Source organism: Pleurodeles waltl, chromosome 7 (assembly GCF_031143425.1).
Source record: "Pleurodeles waltl isolate 20211129_DDA chromosome 7, aPleWal1.hap1.20221129, whole genome shotgun sequence".
In the NCBI taxonomy this organism is placed as follows: Eukaryota; Metazoa; Chordata; class Amphibia; order Caudata; family Salamandridae; genus Pleurodeles; species Pleurodeles waltl.
In genome coordinates, this window is record NC_090446.1 from 800,397,903 (window position 1) to 800,419,291 (window position 21,389).

A 21,389-nucleotide genomic window follows, 5' to 3' on the forward strand; every position below is an offset into this window, starting at 1 on the left:
TTGCTATTTAGCAGTGTAAATATTTTACTGTAAATGTGTTATTTGAGCAAATGAAAGGTTTTCACACTCCCTTACCATAGGATACAAATCAAGTTGCAGCAATATTCAAACTCAGGAAGCAACAAGTTTATCTCTGAGGAGAATCAGGTTGGCAATTTGCAGATGCAGGGTGGCCACAAACTGTGTTAAAAGAGTAAATGGTGGGGAGCTACAGGATAGAGGAAATGTTGGGGATTGTACTGCTGCTCATGTGGTCTGAAACTTTTGTCCTTATATGAACACATTTGATTATTCAAATAACAACACACTTCCTAGATTAAATATGCCAAAACGTAATATTATTTATTAAAATGGTTGTTTCAAAATCCAGCTGGCACAAGAGCTTTTCAAAGTGTTTTTGAAAAATATAATATGCTTCTAAACAAGCCACCTTTCTGCTACACATTTAGGTGAAGAGCACAGAGAGACTGTCAGTACAAATCCCAAATGCTGCTAGTCACAGTTATTACATTAACAAGTTGCCCTTGAAGCACTCTACACATAGCATTATCTACATTGCAAGATTATTACATTGCCATTGCTCTGTTACAGTAAAACATTGAGCCATTTATACTGTTCACAGCGTTTTGCTTTCTGCCATTAGAGAAAAATTGCTGCAATTATATCTATTTCCACAGTTTTTCCAAAATGAATTTAGAAATAGCCAGCACTGTTCTGCCAGTTTTTGCAGCTGCAGAGGTATAATATGTGTTGAATACACCTGGGAAATCACACTCACTATTGCATGGTACATTGAGTTCCTCACCTGCTTAGTCACTAGGATAGACTTAAACCCAATGTTTCAAAAAGGAATATGCACCTTTGATGCGGACACAAAGATTGGTCAAGTTGAAGAAAACTGCACTGACATTTGACTAGAAAATTGATGAAGAACAGACATAGCCTACCAGCTTAAAAAAGGGATAGGCAAATGAGCTGTATTCCACAGAAATAAGTGTTTCTAGCCGTAGAAATTATCTTCCACAGATTCAATGTTCCAAACACTAGGTCACTATGGGGGTCATTATGACCCCAGCGGTTGGTGTAATAGTGGAGGTATTACCGACAACAGGCTGGCAGTACATACCTCCACTATTATGACATTGGCAGTTTGGCCAAAGCCAAACTGCCAAGTTAACACACTGAACGCAACAGCCGTAATAATTCCATGGACGGTCGGTAGCCACAGCGACAATTTGTTGACAGCTGTCGCCGTGGCGGTAGGCGGCATTTGCCGCCAAGGTCATGATGAGACCCTATGTCTCTCAAACTGACTGACTGCTTACTTTTGACTATCATCCTGTCTTCCAACCCTCCTTTCGACTCAAGTAAAAAGCTTCTCCCATCTCCATGTGTAGAGTATCAACATATGTGGAACTGGAAGTTGTTTCACCCAACCATGAATCAAGTTCAAATAATTCCATTCAATGCACCTATTCAAACCTTCAACCAAGTGGCACATTCTTCCTGTAGGATACATCACATTTTTCAATATGGAGCCTGTGGTTTGTACATGAAAGGAATTAAAAGTATAGTGTGAGAAAACAGGGCTGATTGCAGAGGCCCCCTAACTTTTTGCCCCCATTTTCCACTTTATGCTGGTGTTTTCCTGACTCTGATGGTGCCCTGGGTACTGCTAACCAGTCCCAGGGCCTGTGCTCTGTGTAAAATCAATATGCAAATTAGGCTAATTATATTTGGCTAAGTTAACCTACCTATAAGTCCCTAGTATATGGTAGGGCATGTAGGTTTAGGGACCACAGCATAGGTGGTGCACACCTAGGTGCACTGCTGAGGTGCCCAGTGTCATTTTAAAGGCAGGCCTGCCTTGCTGGCTGCTTTTAAATTAAAGTTATATGCAAATTCGACTTTGGAATTAAAAGTAGTTCCAAAGTCTTAAACTACCTTATTTTTACATATAAGTCACCCCTAAGGTGTGCCCTATGTGCCCCTAGGGCTGGGTGCCATGTAACTATAAGCAGGGACTTTATAAAAATAGGTTTATAAACTCTGGTGAGGTAAAAACAGCCACATTCGTTTTTCCCTCATTGAAGTAAATGGCCTGCATAGGCTAGAATGGGGAGACTTTATTTTAAATTTTAAAGTCTCCTTAAATGTTGCATACCAATAATTTGGCATCAAATTAATTGTTGTAATAAATCCCACAACTTCCAATTGTTGGATTTAATATAACTTGTTCCGGTAAAGAGTTTTAGACTTTACCTAAAAAGTTGCCAATTTCAGCTCTGCATTGTTTTTGCTGCTGTGCTCTGATTGGCCAGCCTGCAGCAGCTTAGTCAAAGCTGCCTTGATGAGGTGTGAACTGGCCTGGCTTCACACAAAGGAATGTGCTTGGGGGAGAGAATCTCCCCTCAGCAGATGGTGAGGCAGGAAGGGGGAGGGCTGCCAAACTGGTCTTCAAAGGCAGAGAAGGACATCTGGAGCACCCAGCAACACCCCCACATCCTGCAACCCCAGACAACTAGGTGCCCCCTTGATTAGATTAGGAGAGGGCAGGAGAGGGGTGTGTTTATGATTTTTTGCCACACCAATGGGTGGGCTCAGCCAGATGTAACCTCCAAAAATCAGATTCAGCCATGTTGGATTTTTAGAGACTGTTGCCTTCTGGGATGGATTTTTGCCACACTTCCCAGGAAGTGGTCATCACAGGGGGACGACCCTGTACCTGATTGGAGACCCAGGACCCCCCTGCTTTTCACCCAGGAGCAAGGATAAAACTGGCAGACCTGCCCCCACACCTCAGATCCCTGCCAGATTCCAAGAAGAAAAGAACTAAAGGAGAAGAAGGACTGCCCTGCTGGACGCCTGGCCTGCACCTGGAACCTGCACTCAGAAGGACTGCACCAGCTGCACACTTGGGCTTCACCACAAGAAGGACTTTGCCTGGCTTCAACTGGTTCAAGGAGGGACTCCCTGTTTGCTACAGGTGAAAAATTGCTATCCAGAGTCCCCTGCACCAACTCCTGAAAAAAAGAGACCAGTTGACCACTGCCCAGTGGCCAAAAAGGAGTTTGCGCCAGGTGCATTCTGGGAGTTGAAGTCCGCACCCCCCAAGGACCATCACTGAACTTCTGGACCCTTGGGGTGAGCTGTGGACCCCAAAAGAACCTTAAAAGAACATCTGGGTGAAGCCCCAGAAGTTTGGAAAAGATTTGAAAAATTTTGTAAAAAAGCTCCAGAGAGGGACCGACCCGCTGCGGAAATTCTAGCCGGCTTGCCTCAACCGCGACCCGGCCTGACTTGGTGGTTCGTCCCGGTAAAGAAAAACCTCTGAAAAAGAGACTAAGGCGGTGATTCTAACCGCGGCGGGCGGCGGTCGCCACCCGCCATGAGGTTACCGCCAAATGACCGCACTGCGGTCACAAGACCGCGGCGGCCATTCTGGCTTTCCCGCTGTGCTGGCGGGCGACCGCCAAAAGGCCGCCCGCCAGCACAGCGGGAAAGACCCAGCAACGATGAAGCCGGCTCCGAATGGAGCCGGCGGAGTTGCTAGAGTGCGACGGGTGCAGTAGCACCCGTCACAAATTTCAGTGTCTGCTAGGCAGACACTGAAATTCATTTTGGGGCCCTCTTACGGGGGCCCCTGCAGTGCCCATGCCATTGGCATGGGCACTGCAGGGGCCCCCAGGGGCCCCGCGGCACCCCCTACCGCCATCCTGTTCCTGGCGTGAGACCCGCCAGGAACAGGATGGCGGTAGGGGGTGTCAGAATCCCCATGGCGGCGGAGCGCGCTCCGCCGCCATGGAGGATTCTCAAGGGCAGCGGAAAGTCGGCGGTACACCGCCGACTTTCCGTTTCTGGCCGCGGCTGAACCGCCGCGGACAGAATGCCCAGCGGTGCACCGCCAGCCTGTTGGCGGTGCTACCGCGGTCATTCGCCCTGGCGGTGTTTTACCGCCAGGGTTAGAATGACCCCCTAAGTCCGAAGGTAAAAAGTTGACCGGGACCTCCCAGCCATCGTATCCGAGAAGGGCTCCACGGACGTCGGATCAAGATCCAGGTTTACCCCGGTCGAAGGATTTTCATCTCGAAAAAACGACTAAGTCCGAAGGTAAAAATCTCCACAGAGGAAACCCACATCGCGTATCCGGACAAGGGCTCCAGGAGGTCGGATTCAACTGGCAGGTTCGTCCCGGTGAAGAAAAACTTCAAAATAAAGACTAAGGGGGTTATTCTAACTTTGGAGGAGTGTTAATCCGTCCCAAAAGTGACGGTAAAGTGACGGATATACCACCAGCCGTATTACAAGTTCCATAGGATATAATGGACTCGTAATACGGCTGGTGGTAAATCCGTCACTTTTCCGTCACTTTTGGGACGGATTAACACCTCCTCCAAAATTAGAATAACCCCCTGAGTCAGAAGGTAAATTTTTAACCGAGGCCTCCCGCGACTTGTAGCCGAGCAGGGCTCCATTGCGGTCGGCCTGAAACTTTGACTTTGCCCCGGTCCTGGTGCAACCAGATGACCCGATTGGCGCTTTTTGTTTCTAAGCGCTAGAAAAATAATAATTCTTAAAAAATTCATATCTCCGGTTCCCTTTATCCGATTTTATTAGTTTTTGTGTCATTTAAAAGATAAAAATATAAACTATTTTTATAAATTGGTTTTGGATTTTTAAACTGTTTCCTGTGTTTTATTTAATTACTGTTTTGTGATATTTGAATGCTTTACACACTGTCTCCTAAGTTAAGCCTTGACGCTCGTTGCCAAGCTACCAAGGGTTGAGCTGGGATTAATTTACTGAGACCTAACTGTACCTAGGTGGAGGTTAGTGGCTTGTTGCTAGGTGTAGGTACCTACCTGCCCTTACCAATAACCCATTTTCCAACATATAGTTATCTATTTTCTTTACCTGTATTCAGCCATTTTGTGGAATATAATAGATGTTATCACTGGTTCTTGGGGCAGTTATGCAGTATACAATCAGTAAAAAAGTGAAAACATAACACAAGAAAAATCCCAAACCAAATTAGAAATACAAAGTGATTTTTAACACATAAAATGGCAACAAAACCAATAAACTCCAATCAGTAGAACCAAAGACATGGATTTCTAAGTCTAAAAGTAAAGTTAAAAAAACAGAGCACCAACTGAGGGTATCTGGCTGTGCTTGACCAGTACAAAGACACAAGTTCAGACTGACTGAGATGGAGCCCTGGCAGGGTACACAACCAATTTCAGCCCACTGAGAAGTGTACCTGGTTGTACTTGGGCCGTGATTTGAGATCATGTGTTGAGTTGCATTGAGTTCTGTTTATTATGATGAGGCTGGCAATCAGGAGATGGAAGGTGCTTCATTGAGTTGCATTGTGTGTGTCAGTTCTGATAAGACTACTGATCAGAAACTGCAGGTTGCTGTGAGGTTTTGCATCAAGTTGACTTGCACTGTGTTGGTTTTGAGGGAACCCCCAGATGGACATGGGGGAGGACCCAGTGATGCCAGCCAAGGGGTACATGCTGGGGATCGGCCTCACACTAGGACAGACTTACAGCAGGACACAGGCAGGTTGGTATGGTCTGGTCAGCTGTGGAGATGCAAGACAGATCTCTGGAACTTTTTTCTCTTCCTGTAGCTCACACAGGAGGCCAAAGAGCTAGGCCTTGGACTCACTCTGGTGGTCCTGAGTTCAAGGAGCAGGTTCAGTCTTCCTTCCTCAGGCAGCAGAGCAGGAGGTCAGTCCTTGCAGCAACACAGTCCTCCTTCTGAGTTTTACCCAGGTCCATAAGTGATTTGATGAGTGGCGCAGTAAGTCCAATATTTACAACTGGTGTAAGCCTTTGAAGTGAGGCAGCTCTCAATCCTACAACCACATCTGGTTCTGGAAAGTTCTTCTCTTCCTCTGCCAAGGCTCCAAGATGCCTGGGTGACAAAAAACTAGTATCAGGTTTCTCTGTGTGTATTGAAGGCAACCCCCTTTGAAATGTCATTGCCGTTGGGTACAGCTCCATCCCCAACTATCCCAGCAGGATGGCCAATCCTGTCCACACCTATTCCCCTTTTGGTTTACTGTTTGGAACAAATACACAAACCCCAACAGCAGGGTCTTTCACAGTCATGTAACCCCGGATACCAGCAGAAGGCACACACAGTTAGGACAAGCTAATGCCAAATTTCTATGAGTAGCATTTTCAGAATTGTGACTTAAAATCCAAGTTCACCTTTAAAAGGGGTTGTAAATGACTATTTCTCAGATACCAAGCATGAATTTCCTATCTGTTCGCAACCAAAAAGTATTACTTATTAAATGTAATAAGGTAACCCAATGTTATCCAATGGATGGCGTAGTCCTTGTAATAAAAATGAACTTGAGAATTGTTTGCTACCAGGACAGGTAGAAGCTTAAGCCTATCTGCTTCCAAGCAACATATGAAGTTTAAAAAAGCAAACCAATTTTATCTATGGGAAAGAAAGACCTTGAATAGTGAAAAATAACTTTGGGAGTTTTTTTACTACCAGGATATGAAAAGTTTAAGCACAAATGTCTTACATTTTAAATACAATGCATCCTGTCCTATGAGTCTTTAGGGCTTGCCCTACGGTGACTCATAGGTATTAAAAAGGAATGTTTACGGCTAGCAAAAGGTTTATTTTGTCAGGTTGAAATGGCACACCTGAGGCCTGTTTTTAACTTTAGTGGATGGCACAAAGAGTGCTGCAGACCAATTACTATAATTTAATTTACAGGTCTTAGGTACGTGGAATACTATTTAATAGGGATGTGCACATAAATTAAACGTGCCAATAAGTTGCATTAGGCTAATTGTACCCTGTTTTAGGGAGGCAGCACATTAGCACTGGTTACCAGTCCTAAAGCCAGCAAAAGCAAATAGAGCAAAACAGAAGGGGTGAAAGCAAACATTTTCAGCATTACTCTACAGACAGGGTAAGATCCAACACCCACTCAGAGTTAGGATTTTAGTACTTTTGTTATTCACTGCAATATCTAATATATTCTGCCTCATAAATATGAGGAAATACTTTTTTTCTTACATACTTTGAAATTTTTAAGGCATTCTGTCAAGAAAGATTGGTGGGATCCACACAAGCCACACCATTCAGGATTACCCACAGGTGTCCAATTTTCATAAATGTCTAGATTTGACAGATTGACCTGGTGGCTTGCCGCCTCCTGCCTAAAATATTTCAGCCATCTCCAATGGAAAGGGAGAGGCAATTATTTCATTTAGTAATAAGCATTATAATTGCAGGGCATTCTGGGTAAGAAAATGTACAAGAGATCCACAAAAGCCAAATCACTTGGGATTTTCTTGGGTCTTTAGTTTTCAGAAAATGCCAGGTTTGATAGTGTTCAATATTTATTGACTGCCACATGACCTGTATACAGCAATTAACCCCTATGGGAAGTAAGAGGAAATTGGGCGTTTTAGGCATAGTTATTTCCATAGCATTCTGTGTAAGAAAAAGTAGTCTGAGCCATGCAAGTAATACTGCGTTGGAGTCCCCTAGTTGTTTTCAGAAGTACCTAGGGATGATAGATATGCCTGGGTGCCAGTCGGCTCCAGTTTCAAATACCATAGATACCCACATGCCAAAAATATTGCAAAAGAAAGAAAATATTTGGACTAGTATTCTTTAAACTTCCCCTTCAAAAAATGTGAAGAAAGTTTATGAATTTTAATGTTTGAATGGCATCTTTAATAAGAAAAAAATAGTGGCATCTATGTTAACCACACCTCCATAGACTCTCCCATGCATCTTATTTTTATTAATGTCGGGGGTTGATAGGATTTTCTGGGTGGAGCAGACCCCATCCCAGAATATGGAAGGCCGTCACTGCGCCAAACATGTTTTTGGGACTTTCCTGTCACCTGTGAAAAGCCTCATCTACATGTGAAGTGTAAAATTGCAGAATGGTAGGACTTTCTATTATCTATTTAATTTCTCTATATTTTGGGCTTCCAAAGGTAAGTCAGTATGGTAAAAACATGGTTTCAAAAACAGTCTGAGAACAACCTGGCATTACTTGAAATCCTAAATTTAGTGTGGTGTAACCAACCCAGAGCCTTAAATTCAGCTCTTGTGTACATTTCAAAATTCATAGCTTTCCTCCATCAGAATTTTTCTTTATGAAGTGAAACATGGTAGATACACAATAAAGAATGATTGTGTGCTGTGGATGATGGCTATGGGTCTCACGTTTTTTTGAATATTCAACAAAAATTGTATCTAACTATCTATCTATCTATCTATCTATCTATCTATCTATCTATCTATCTATCTATCTATCACTCTTGAATAAAACAAAGGTTACAGGGGCGTTATAGTTAGGATCAGAATTTACATGCACAAAACCATAGAAATTCAGCTGGTATATTTAAAGTAACTATAACTTATTAACCAAAGTAACTATAATGTGGGTAACAAGGGAAAAGCAAGGAGAAGACATGCAAAATATGATGGAAAAAGCAAAGAGAAGGCAGGGAACACGAGGGAAAAGCAAGGAGGGGGTCACACAAAAAATAGGTAAAAAAGCAAGGGGGAAGCACTGAGAACAAGGGAAAAGCAAGGAGAAGACACTTCAGAAAAGGTGAAAAAGCAAGGAAAAAACTGTGAGAATGAGGGAAAAGCCAGGAGAAAGCACACAAAATATGTGGGAAAAAGCAAGGAGATATCAGTGAATACGAGGGAAATGCAAGGAGCGGGCACACAAAAAAAGGGTAAAAAGCAAGGAGAAAGCAATGAAAAGAGGAAAAGCAAGTAGAAGGCACACGAAAAGTGGGTGAAAAAAACAAGGAGAAATAAGTGAGAACGAGGGAAAAGCAAGGAGAAGGCACACAAAAAATGAGGGCAAAGCAACAAGAAAGCAGGGAAACGAGGGAAAAGCAAGGAAAAGGCAGCAAAAAGAACAGAGGAATTAGCTGAAAGAAAGCTGTGAAAATGAGGAAAAAGCAAGGCGAAGGGACACAAAAAGTGAGGGAAAAAGCTAGAAGATAGCTGAGAAAATGAGGGAAAATCAAGTAGAAGGCACAAAAAAACAAGGGAAAAAAGCAAGGAGAACTCAGTAAAAATGGGGGAAACCAAGGAGAAGGCACTCAAAGATGGTTGAAAAAAAAAGAGAAAGCAGTGAAAATGAGGTAAAAGCAAGGAGAAAGCACACAAAAATGGGGGAACAAGCAAGGAGAAAACAGAAAATATGAGAAAAAGCATGGAGAGGGCACGCAAAATATGGGTGAAAAAGCAAAGTGAAAGCAGTGCGAACAAGGGAAAAGCAAGGAGAAAGCACACAAAAATGAGGGGAAAAGCAACAAGAAAGCAGGGAAAACATTGGAAAAGTAATGAAAAGGCACACAACAAAACAAGGAAAAAGCTAGAAGAAAGCTGTGAAAATGAGGAAAAAGCAAGGAGAAGGCACACAAAAAATGAAGGAAAAGCTAAAGAAAGCAGTAAAAATGAGGAGAAGACATGGAGAAGGCACTCAAGAAATGGTTGAAAAACAAGGAGAAAGCAGTGAAAATGAGAGAAAGGCAAGGAGAAAGCACACAAAATACATGGGAAAAAGCAAGGAGATAGCAGTGAAAATGAGGGAAAAGTAAGGGTCGGGCACACAAAAGAGGAAAAAGTAGTGAAAAGAGAAAAAGCAAGGCGAGGGCACACAAAAAAGGTGAAAAACATGGTGAAAGCAGTGAGAACAAGTGAAAAGCAAGGAGAAGACACTTAAACAAACGATGAAAAGAAAAGGAGAAGGAATTGAGAATGAGTGGAAAAAAAGAAGAAGGCATACAAAAAACTACGGAATAGCAAACGAGAAAGCAGGGGAAATGAGGAAAAAGCAAGGAGAAGGCACACAGAACAGAGGAAATAGCTAGAAGAAAGCTGTGAAAACAAAGGAAAAAGAAATTTATGACACACAAAAAAGAGGGAAAAAGCTAGGAGACAGCAGTGAAAATGATGGGAAAGCAGGGAGACAGCATACAAAAACAAGGGGAAAAGCAAGGAGAACTCAGTAAAAATCAGAAAAAAGAAAGGAAAAAGGCTCTAAAAGAAGGTTGAAATACAAGGAGAAAGCATTGAAAAATAAGAGAAAACAAGGAGAAAGCACACAAAATACATGGGGAAAAAGCCAGGAGAATTCAGTGAAAAGGAGGAAAAATCAAGGAGCGGGCACACAAAAAGGAGATTGGGGGAAGCAAGGAAAAAACAGTTCAAATGAGGGAAAGCAAGGAGAGGGCACACAAAAATGAGGGCAAAAGCAACAAGGAAGCAGGGGAAACAAGGGAAAGCAAGGAGAAGGCACACAAAAAAAACAGAGGAAAAAGCTAGAAGAAAGTTGTGAAAAAGGGGGAAAAGGCATGGAGAAGGCACTCAAGAATGGGGAAAGCAGTGAAAAGAGAAAAGCAAGGAGACGGCACACACAATATGGGGGAAAAACAAGGAGAAAACAGTGAATATAAGGGGAAAGCAAGGAGAAAGCACACAAAAAAGAGGGGAAAAGGAAGGAGAAAAGTTAAAATGATGGAAAAGCAAAGGGAAGGCACTCAAATAATGGGGAGAAACTCAATGAGAAAGTAGTGAAAAATTAGGGACAAGCAAGGAGAAGGCACTCAAAATGGTAAAAGCAAGGAGAAATCAGAGAAAACAAGGGAAAGGCAAGGGGAAGGCACACAAAATATGGGGGTAAAATCAAGAAGAAAGCAGTGAAAACGAGGGAAAAGCAAGGCAAATGCACACAAAAAGAAGGGAAAAGCAAGGAAAAAGCAATGAGTATGTGGGAAAAGCAAGGAGAGGACACACAAAAACGTGTAAAAAAGCAAGAAGAAAGCAGTTCAACAAGGGAAGGAGGAGAAGGTACACAAAAAAAGCAAAGGAAAAAGCAAAAAGAAAGCAGTAAAAATTATGCAGGAGCAAGGAGAAGACACTAAAAAAATCAGTTAAAAAAGCAAGGGAGAAAGCAGTGAAATAATGGAAAAACAAGGACCAGGCACACAATAACGGGATAAAAAACAAAGTGAAACCATTGAAAATGTGAGTAAAGGAAGGAGACAGCACACAATATATGGGAGAAAAAAGAAGGTGAAAGCAGTGAGAACAAGAGAAAGGCATGGAGAAGGCACAGAAAAAACAAGTGAAAAAGTAAGAAGAAAGCAGTGAAAATGAGGACAAAGGCAAGGAGCTGGAACACAAAATACTGGGGAAAAAGCAAGGAGGAAGCAGTGAAAACGAGGGAAAAGTTAAGTGAAGACACCCCACAAATGGGAAAAAATAGCAAGGAGAAGACAGTAGCAAGATCAATGTAGTGGCACAGGGAGAGTTTGCAGCAAAGATACAAAATAAACCTTTTTATCCCCCTGTTGGGGTCCCACTGGGACCCCATCTCTATGCCTAGGGGTTCATGGTATCTTCACCCGGCCCCTTTGGTTTTTGTTTAATATTTTTCCTTAGACTTGGCAGAGTCCAATTCCCAAGTTCGCAACCAGCACTTCTTGGTTAAGGAGCTGAGAGCCTATAACATCTCACCATGAGATCCGTGCCCGGGATCCACTCAGTTATCTTTCTTTTTCTTTAATAACTACAAAACTGCTGAACGGATTTACACCAAATTCACCAAAAGCACTCTTTCTGGACCAAGAGCTAGCTTTGTGCCAAATTTGGTATAATAACATCCAGCGGGTCGAGCTGTAGTCATATCTAAAAATCCCTGTTGGAATTGCCTCGGGAAAACGCATTCCCCCACCCTTTTTTTCTTGGGCCCTGCTTGAGGGATCACCATGAAACTTTCAAGACGTGAAGTGAGTAAATGAGTGACAAACTAGTTTTGAACATTTTGTAAGGATTTGACAAACAGCAAAACAAAAGCATTTTTCTTATGGACGTTAGATCCTAACTACAACAGTAGGAGATATAGATGTAGGTGAAGAAGCCTCAAATAACTTGAGTAATTCTCCTAAGATAACAGAGAGGTTTTATTTTTAGTAACCAAACATAGCTGAAGAGTGAATAGCCAATGTAATGTTTGGGCTGAAACACTGAAGTGGAAAGTCCTACAAGTTAATATTCCAGAAATTAACTAAATATGTGTCATGTTAATTTATCAAAATGTGATTGGCATGTGTTATGTGCTTTGTGAATAATACAGTTACAAGTTCATTGTGAAAATATTACCTGACATAAATATTGGACCTCATTACGACCCTGGCAGCTGGCGGTAAGCTGGTGGTAACACCGCCATCAGGCTGGCGGTGTTACTCCAGCTATTACGACCGTGGCACAATAGCCACGGCCATACCACCGGCTCCTACACTATACATACTAGCACCGCTGCCCTGGGGATTATGAGTCCCTGACCGCAAGCCTGGCCACGGCGGTAAACACCACCATTGAAAGGCTGGCGGTCAGGGGGACTTGGGGTGCCCCTGGGGATCCCAGCACTGCCCATGCACTTGGCATGGGCAGTTCAGGGGCCCCCAGGCATAGCCCCGTCGTGCATTTCACTGCCCGAATTTCGGGCAGTGAAATGCATGATGGGTGCAGCTGCACATCAGCATTGCCGCCGGCTCTATTACGAGCCGGCAGCAATGTTGATGTGACTTTTACACTGTTACCGTCCGCTGGCCCAGTGTAAAAGTCATATTAGGGAGCCAGAAATATCAACAGCACTGGCGGTATTCTGTCTCCCGCAGCCTTGGCGGTCTTTTTGAAAGACTGCCGAGGTTGTAATGAGGGCCTTGTGTCCTGAATATTGTTTAAGAAAAGATCCCCACACTGGAGGTAATAAAAGAATATCTGCAACAAGGGGGAAACAGTGTATTGAGGAAACAATATTTAGCTCAGACTATATATGTGTGTAAGTGTTTTTGACATGCACAGTGGTGCAAATCTACTAATTTACTGACAGAAGGACAGCTAGACTGGAACAAAATCATCAAATCATTGGAAAAAGATCAATGTAAGTAGAATGCTGGGATACCGGCTCAAGTACAAGTGCCTGTGGTAAGGCCATGGGAAGCAGACCATGGGGAGAAGCTGCCTGCATCAAAATCACCAGCAGATGGGCACCCGACAAGGACAACTAGGGAAAGACACTGCAGCACAGTGGCTGGAACGTGGATAGTGAGACAGTGTAGGGCTAATGATCAATTTTCTGAATTATTTATGTTGAAAAAAATGTTTTTTGTTTTTCTGCAGAACAAAGTCTCGAAGAAGGTGGATGGTCTTCATTTGTAAGCATTACAAATTGATTATATATCTTGCAAAATTGTTAAATGGAAATGTACATTTGCATTTACCAGATACCAATGATTTGTAGAGTCCATTATTGCTTTACTCTATTTATTATGTGTCTTCAAGTTGTTTCTGAGACAGGGTCTTGATGAGCTGTCTCAACAAGGATGTATGTCATCACTGCTTCAATTGAATTTCATGGTCATTGTTACAGTTGCTTAAGTGAGATTTACAGTGTATGTGTCAGTTCTTTTAAGTTGAGGACTCACAAAGGAAGAGATCTTGTAAGACATAATGGGTAGATACAAAGGAAAACTGTTGTGGGAGCAACACTGACTCTAAAGTAGCAACTGGGACCACTTGTTAAGGAATAGGGCAGCAAACACATTGCACCAGCTCTGTACTCAAAACCTGTTGTGTTGCAATAATATCATAGGACTTCTATTCATGCACCTAGGATCTGCAATGACATCAGTACCGCCCCATTACTGTTCCAGTTTAGGAAATAGTTAAATTTTCAACTCTTTAAAGAATACTACATCAATAAATTAACTGTCTGTAACCCCCCCTTTCTTATTACTTGTGGACTTTAAGCTTGCCTTTGGCCATGTACAGAACTCTGCTGTTTTTTAGTTAGGTTTGGGCTGTAGAAATACCAGATTCATATGCACACACTTTCAGTACCTCTATCACATGCATCAACTATGGCAATCACAAGCATCAAGGCTTCTAGGATTAGGTATTTTTGTGACTTTTTGTAAGATAATTTGCAATGGCTGAAAAGTGTTGCTTAATCCTCTAGACTACAAAGTTATCTACCATCTATTACAATCCCATTATTTTAGAAGCTGGTTGGGAGAATGGCTTCACACAGCATCAATCCCGTGACACATGTGGCCCACAGGGCAACACCCCTGTTCCTACCTTCAGGTTAAATATTCCATTTAAGAGGAATGAGTAAAATCATCCACTGTAAAAAGAAAAAAAAAATGATTAACGCTCTTTGATACTTTGTATAACTAACACATTTTGAATGACTACAAGACTGAGGCCATCATTAGGACTTTGGAGGACTTTTTCCAAAGACTGTCAAAGCAGCTGCAGTCAACAGACTGCCAGTGCTGGCGGTCTGCTGACTGCCATATTTGGAGTCGTTGGAGGGCTTCCGCCTATGGCGGAAGTCCGACTGTGTTGGCCTGGCCAACGGAGTTGAAGAGGATGGTTCATTGCCAGCACCGCCACACCAGCAAGACTCCAACCACCGTATTATTAGCCATAATATGGCTTGGCGGAGTTTTGCTGGTGTGGTGCAAAACCGCCAGGAAGCATCCCCTCCTGGACGATCAGCTCTCGGGAAAAGGTAAGGTGATCATCCTACAGGGGTGGGAGGAGTGTTGGGTGCAATTATGTGATGTGTGTGTGTATGTGTGCAAATGTGGGTGTCTGAGTGTGTGTATGTGTGTGTGAATGTGGGTGTCCGAGTGTGTGTGAGCGAGTGAGTGGGGGTGCATGTGTGCAAGTGCAAGGATGTCTGTATGCAGAGGGGGGAGTGTGTGAATGTATGCATGCATGGTGGGGGTAGGGGTGTGTATGAATGCAGAGGGGATGGGGGAGTGAATGATTGTGAAGGGGGTGCGTGTATGAGTGATTGTATGTGGATTGGTGGGGGTACATGAGTGTTTGTGGATGGGGAGGTGGGGGATGTTTGTGGGTGCGTGTGCATGTGTTTTTGTAAGTGGACGGGGAGAGCAGGTGAATGTATGTATGCAGTGCATGGGGGAGGGATTTGAATGTTTGAGGAGGGAGTGCATATATGTGAGTGCGTGTGTGTGTATGTCAGTGTGAGAGCGGGTGGGATGTTTGGATGGATGTGTATGGTTGGGGGTGTTTGGAAGTGTGTGGATAAGTGGGGGGTGTTTGTAAGTGTGTGCATGTGTGAGGGTTGCAGGGAGGTGTGGGGACATGTGTGCATGTGTGTGCTTGTGACAGGAATGAGGATTCCTGTCACCATGTGCGTTTCCTCCAGGGTTTTCATGGTGGATGACCACCACAGAAAGCCACAGAAAAGCCTGGCAGTCTGTGGCCTTGTAATCCATCTGGCAGGCTGAGGCCTGCCTCTGGCCTGGAGTTTCTCACTACTGGATGCGTCAGTGTGACCACACCAGCGGGCCAGATGGCATTGTGGAGGTTTGGCTTCTGCCAAACCCCACAACTTGTGATGCGGCGGTCTTTACCACTGGGTCTGTGAGCCTCGTAATGAGGACCTGAGTTTCAGATAAACAAGTATTGAGCTACCATTCCTGAAGAAGGCTGATGACCCTGCAGGGTGCATAAAAAATGGCTAAAAGATGAATCGGTAGTTGATAGGGTGATAAATGCCCTAAAGCTATCCAAATATATCTTTAATTTTAATCCTGTCAAAGGAACAAGCCAATAAAAATCTAATTGATTTGAGATTCCTCTAGACAGTTTTACCCACCTATAATCAGGATCTCTTACTTTAATTTAGAGTTTTTGGCATGACCATGCTCTTCTATTTTACAGTACGGTACAATAGGTGTAAAAGCATGATCAGTGATGACGCATGCCAGAATAAGTGGGTGAGTGCTTTGCATCCAAAATGATGGGATCATAAGTGAAGGCAGGTAGTCATGAGACCTATCAATCTCTGTGTGTTGTATTGACATTTGGGAGGGCAGTTGATGTCCACTTTTTTCTCTCTCACCTATCTATTTGTAGGTAGATTGTAATCCACTAGATTAAAAAAATACACTTATCTATGAAAGAAATTCTAAATCATTACCGTTCTTGAATAAACAATAAGTGATACCATTTATATTGCAGTGTTCGTTCATGGTTCATTATTTCATAGCAAACGATATGCTGTCTACTGGGCCAAAAAATAAAACAGCACAGTTTACACTTCCAGAAAGATGACTAGATCCACTTCTGTGTAACAAGACAACTTGTCAGGCAAGATCAAAACAGAATATCAATTTACTACTATGAAAAAAACAGGGTACTGGGAAACACGGGTAAGTCCTAGGCATAAAAGGAGTTGAAAATGTCCTGTCTGTCTATTTTGTGAGAGACGTAGAGTATAACCTATATAGAGAAGGTAAGGTCATTTTTACCCAAGGCAAGTTGTAGGTCCCTAATCTCCCCCTGCTAGTCATATTAGAACAGTGGTAGTTTGGATTTCTTTTCTCACTGTTAAGAAACATTCTATCCTATCCAAACTTCCTGTTAGAAGCAGATATTAACAGCTGCACCTTATCATAATGAAGAAACCCTTCCTTATTTCTGAAGCCGAATTAGGGAGGGGAAGAATCTGAAGGGAAATTTCCATTGTTATGAAGAATGACGTTTAGGTAGCACAGGACATTCCACTAGCAGAAAGAAGGGACTGGTATTAAGGAAAGTAGTAACAAAGGTATTGCCATCAAATACCATCTCCACAAGCACCTTTGCTAACCAATTTGGAGCTTTGTACTTCATGAACAACAAAACAGTGGTGCCACCTCCGGTTCAAACATTATGATATAAAAATCACCACTGCCCTGGCCCTGAAAGTTGTAGAATGTTTGACTCCCGGCATCGGAGAGGCTGTACACCTGCCACACAGGTAAAGAATATTTATGTCAGCAAACCAGGAAATTATACCCTCAACCAAGCGTTATCATGTTTTGTAAACTAATTTTTTTTAATTGATCAATCTGTTGTTAACTGAGCTGCACTTCTCATGCTTTGTTTCAACTTTTTTTTTCTGGCTAAATTGACTCGAAGTATGCACTTATGGGTTTGGTCCCAACATTAGAAATACAGGTATGAATAAATAGGCAAATCCATACTGAGATATTCTTGTGCCTGTAGGTAGAGGCAAAGAAAATTCCAGCTTCCTATACAGTGTAGTTACTTTTCTGTAAAGAATTAATGAGACGAAATATATGTTAGGGCTTCATTAAACGTGCTATGCATATTACTCCAATATGTGCAATAACATCTGTTAAAGCACACATTGGAATTATGAGTTGTGAATATTTTATTGTACCTGGTATATACCAGATGTTATTAAATCTGCCTCGAGCCAGCCAAAATTTACAGGGAAAAATATGTCCCATAAATTCTGGGACATGCAGATTTTGATGCATTAATCACAAAAATCTCCATGGCATGCTCCATTTTGCAGTTATAACTTATAATAGGCTACATAGTTATTGCACATGGTAAAATCCGAACATGTGCATAACCTTTGATTTAAAATCGGGAAATACAAACACGATTTTCACTCACTTTTAAACTCAGTGCAGCATGTAGTATGTCACCTTTACTGTGGGAGCATATCTCTTAATTTTTGCCTTCTGTGACTTATATTAACTCACTGGTTACTTATAGGAAGATGAAGATGATGAAGATGAAGGAGATTATGAAAGCCCAGATGAGACTATGGAAGGTAATGATGGTAATGAAGTGGATTACGAGTCTCCAGCAGAGGATGTGAATCCTGACAGTGATGGTGATTATGAGCCACCTCCCCCCAATGATGAGCCTCCACACCATGGTGTTATTTTGCCTTCCAAGTCAATCCAATCAACTCCAGTCTACGTAGGTAATGCAATAGTTTAAATGCTTAAAATAGTATTTCGTATTTTTAGCATACAGGCTTTAGATGGCTTTATGGCAGATCGTAATTGTTTTAAATTTGATGTTACCAATGTAATCAATCAAAATTTCTGGAGATCAGGATATTTTATGGAAGATTTAATGTGGTTCTGACTACCATGTTGTTTGAATAATCTACATTTTATTTGTTACATACTTAGGAAGGGCAAGATTCAGGGAGATGTACTAATACAGCTGAGATCCCACTGTGACCTGTATGACAATAAAGCTCAAGAGGAAGTATAGCAATTTCATATTTTTCTTCAAAAGAAGAAATCAAGTAGATTTCCAATTTGTCTGAAGCAGTTGAGTTCATCTTCAAATATGATGCCAAGATTGAAACAGCATTTTCCCGAGTTGGGCAATTTCTTGGAGATCCTGGCCACCACTGCTTTATGTCAGCAGTGTTGGAGAGTCTCCTATAATAAGCCCCTTAGACATGTCAGAATTAAGTTTTAACTGATTCTCTCTCATCCAGGTAGCTATTGAAACTATACAGCTGGTGAACCTTGATTGTGCTTGCCGACAGTCTCCCTCCATTTGAATAATGATTTCATTATTATCAACCAATGTCATTACCTTTACGCCAGATGATCTCACTAGTCAAATTAAGGGTGCAAAATACACATTAGACAACGTGGGACTGAAAAATGACCCAGGGGAATCCCCACATTCCACCAGATCCTCCTTGGATGTGAAAAAAGGCAAAGAGACATCAGAGATTAGACAGGATGGACTTCAATGTTTGTAAAGATAGGTCATGTACACCATTTTCTCTAAATCATGTGATTAGGATGGAATACAAACCATATTTAAATCTGCAGATAGATCCAGTATTATGAGAGACACTCTGCCATAAGCACAACCTCTCTTCCATGATAAGCTCTAAAATCTGCCTGAAATTCATTGAACTGGGTATTGGCCAAGATGAACTTGTATAAGTGGAGGTTTATGAGCTTCTATGTCATTTTACATATGAAAGGCAATAATGAAATGTAATATACTAATTAATACACTGAATGTTGGTATACATATGCTTCTTGTCATACATGGTATAGATATCAGTGTGTTTTTAATGGAATTTAATGCAACTCACAAATTCTAAACTCAATAATTAGTTTTAAAAGTAGGGCAATGAAACATCACTGATAGTTCAATTATATTCCTTTTGTATTAAGCAGAAATCCACCCATCCTTTCTTAAGGACTCATTTGGTTCTGATTTATCTACCTTAACTTTAAATTTGCTAATGTCTATGTTGTTCAAATAAATGTGTAGATGTATTTAAACAAAGTATTCTTCAAGTTCACTGATTAAATTATCATCTATTATGAAGTTAGATTCTATTTTGCAAGGATGTAGCCCGTCTAAAACCATCCATTCTACTGGCACTGACCTCATAGCAGAAATCTTCAATCTGGCATTCTCGTTCGATTTACTTTCCAAAAAATACACTAATGGACAAATTTTGTCGCTATGTTGCTAAACAAGACTAGAAGCAGTCCGCAGATACCCTTAACAGCATGTAAATGCTTGTTGAAGCACGTTGATTTGTGTGCTCCTACAAGGCTAAATGAATCTAATTAGAGGTATAGGACCAGAATATTATATACTGAACAACATGGCTGATAATATTGTAGCAAAAATATTGACAAGCAAAATATCTCCATGGTAGGTGTATGAGGGTAAGTGTAGATTTACTATATTTAACTCCACATATATTTACCTTGTCATAATGTGTGTATATATATATATATATATATATATATATATATATATATATATATACATACATATATCTTCAAGGTTAATTGTTGTGGAGTTAAGAATAGTAAACCTATACATGCCAACATATATTTAGCTTATAGATATTTTGCTTGTTGATATCTTTGCTGCAATGTTTTTTTATCAGAAATGTTAGGTACCCAATATGCCGACATACACTTTCATCAAGATCTCAAGACTGAATAGATAAGTGACCAAATAATCTGACATTGTGAGAATGCTCATCTGCTTACATTTGCATATGATAGAGGGCCCAGATTCAAAACCCATCAGATCATTGAGTAAAATCACTCAGTTAACCATCTTTAACAGCTACAAATTGGTACGCACCTTTCACTCTACCTCATTATTCCTTTAGGTGGTGGTGAAAAACAGCTTGAGAGGGTATACTTGTATCTTGAGAGTATCCATCAAATCGGCTAAATCAACAAAACCTGGAAAGAGTTGCGTGTAATCTAAAATGGCTTACTTGTAACTATATACAAGATCTATCTTCAGACCTACCAGGGGGCGGTATACAGGGTCAAAGAACTTAGCATGCCAGCTACCAACTCATATGTACCGGGAGAACATAGTTAGAACCTGTTTATCAAATACACTTTCTTCTCTACCCAACAATTCTATGAAGGATATCTTGGACACTAAAATTGCCACTATTTGAAAGGCCATTCATCAAACTATTACCATATGCCCACTGACCACATTGCAGCTATTCAGCCAAACACAAATCTTGTTTATGATCAAAGATCTAATCTTGACAGGCAGCACTGGGTAGGAAGCATTTCCCCAAAACTTCTTCGGCATCATTTCCCTGGAAGTCATAAACCTGCTAAACACCTGACAGCAATAGGAGAAAACTTGAAACCTCTTCAAAACACAACTATCACGTCCTCACTTGCCAAACAGTAAACGTTTTGATTGCCTAGACAACATTGGCAGGCAGGGAAGATCTTTTTAACTTATCAGGCAATGGTTAGTCAGCTCCACTGATGCTGTCCACTGATGTGCAATACCTAAAACCAAGACCGACCATGTAGTCCTCCCCGACCACTTAAAAATGTGAATAAAGTTTTTCAAGAAAGAATCTGTAATGGTTTGATATCTGCTTAGAATAGGCCATCTTATCTTTTCCACTTCAAGCTACTTGAAAAAATTAGTAGGGTTTTCAAGAAATAATCTGTAATTGTGTGCCATCAGCTTATAATAAACCATTTTACGTTCTCTACAAATGTTCTCTCAGACATGCCTGAGGAATGAGAATGCATATTTAGCTCTCATAGAAGGAACATGGTTGACCCAAGGGTTAACCTCATTATCTTTCATAACTTCATGTAATACATGGACTTATCAAAAGAGATGTAGACATCTGCCATGGTGCAGAGACCTAGAGAATATAGGGGGTGATTCCGACCCTGGCGGTAAAAACCGCCAGGGCCGGGGTCCGCGGGAGCACCGCCAACAGGCTGGCGGTGCTCCTTTGGGCATTCTGACCGCGGCGGTACAGCCGCGGCCAGAAACGGAAAGTCGGCGGTGTACCGCCGACTTTCCGCTGCCCATGGGAATCCTCCATGGCGGCGCAGCTTGCTGCGCCGCCATGGGGATTCCGACCCCCATACCGCCATCCTGTTCCTGGCGGTTTCGGCCACCAGGAACAGGATGGCGGTATTGGGTGTCATGGGGCCCCTGGGGGCCCCTGCAGT

At 41.9% G+C, this 21,389-nt stretch overlaps 1 protein-coding gene across 1 annotated transcript in view; it reads left to right on the plus strand.

Annotated features, from left to right (window-relative positions):
- The window catches only part of LCP2 (lymphocyte cytosolic protein 2), a 465,302-nt gene that overhangs the window by 328,784 nt on the left and 115,129 nt on the right, over window positions 1-21,389 (plus strand). The window contains exons 6-7 of the mRNA XM_069201712.1: window positions 13,207-13,241; window positions 17,638-17,851. Coding sequence (XP_069057813.1) covers window positions 13,207-13,241; window positions 17,638-17,851 — 249 coding nt within the window. The remainder of the gene's footprint in view (window positions 1-13,206; window positions 13,242-17,637; window positions 17,852-21,389) is intronic.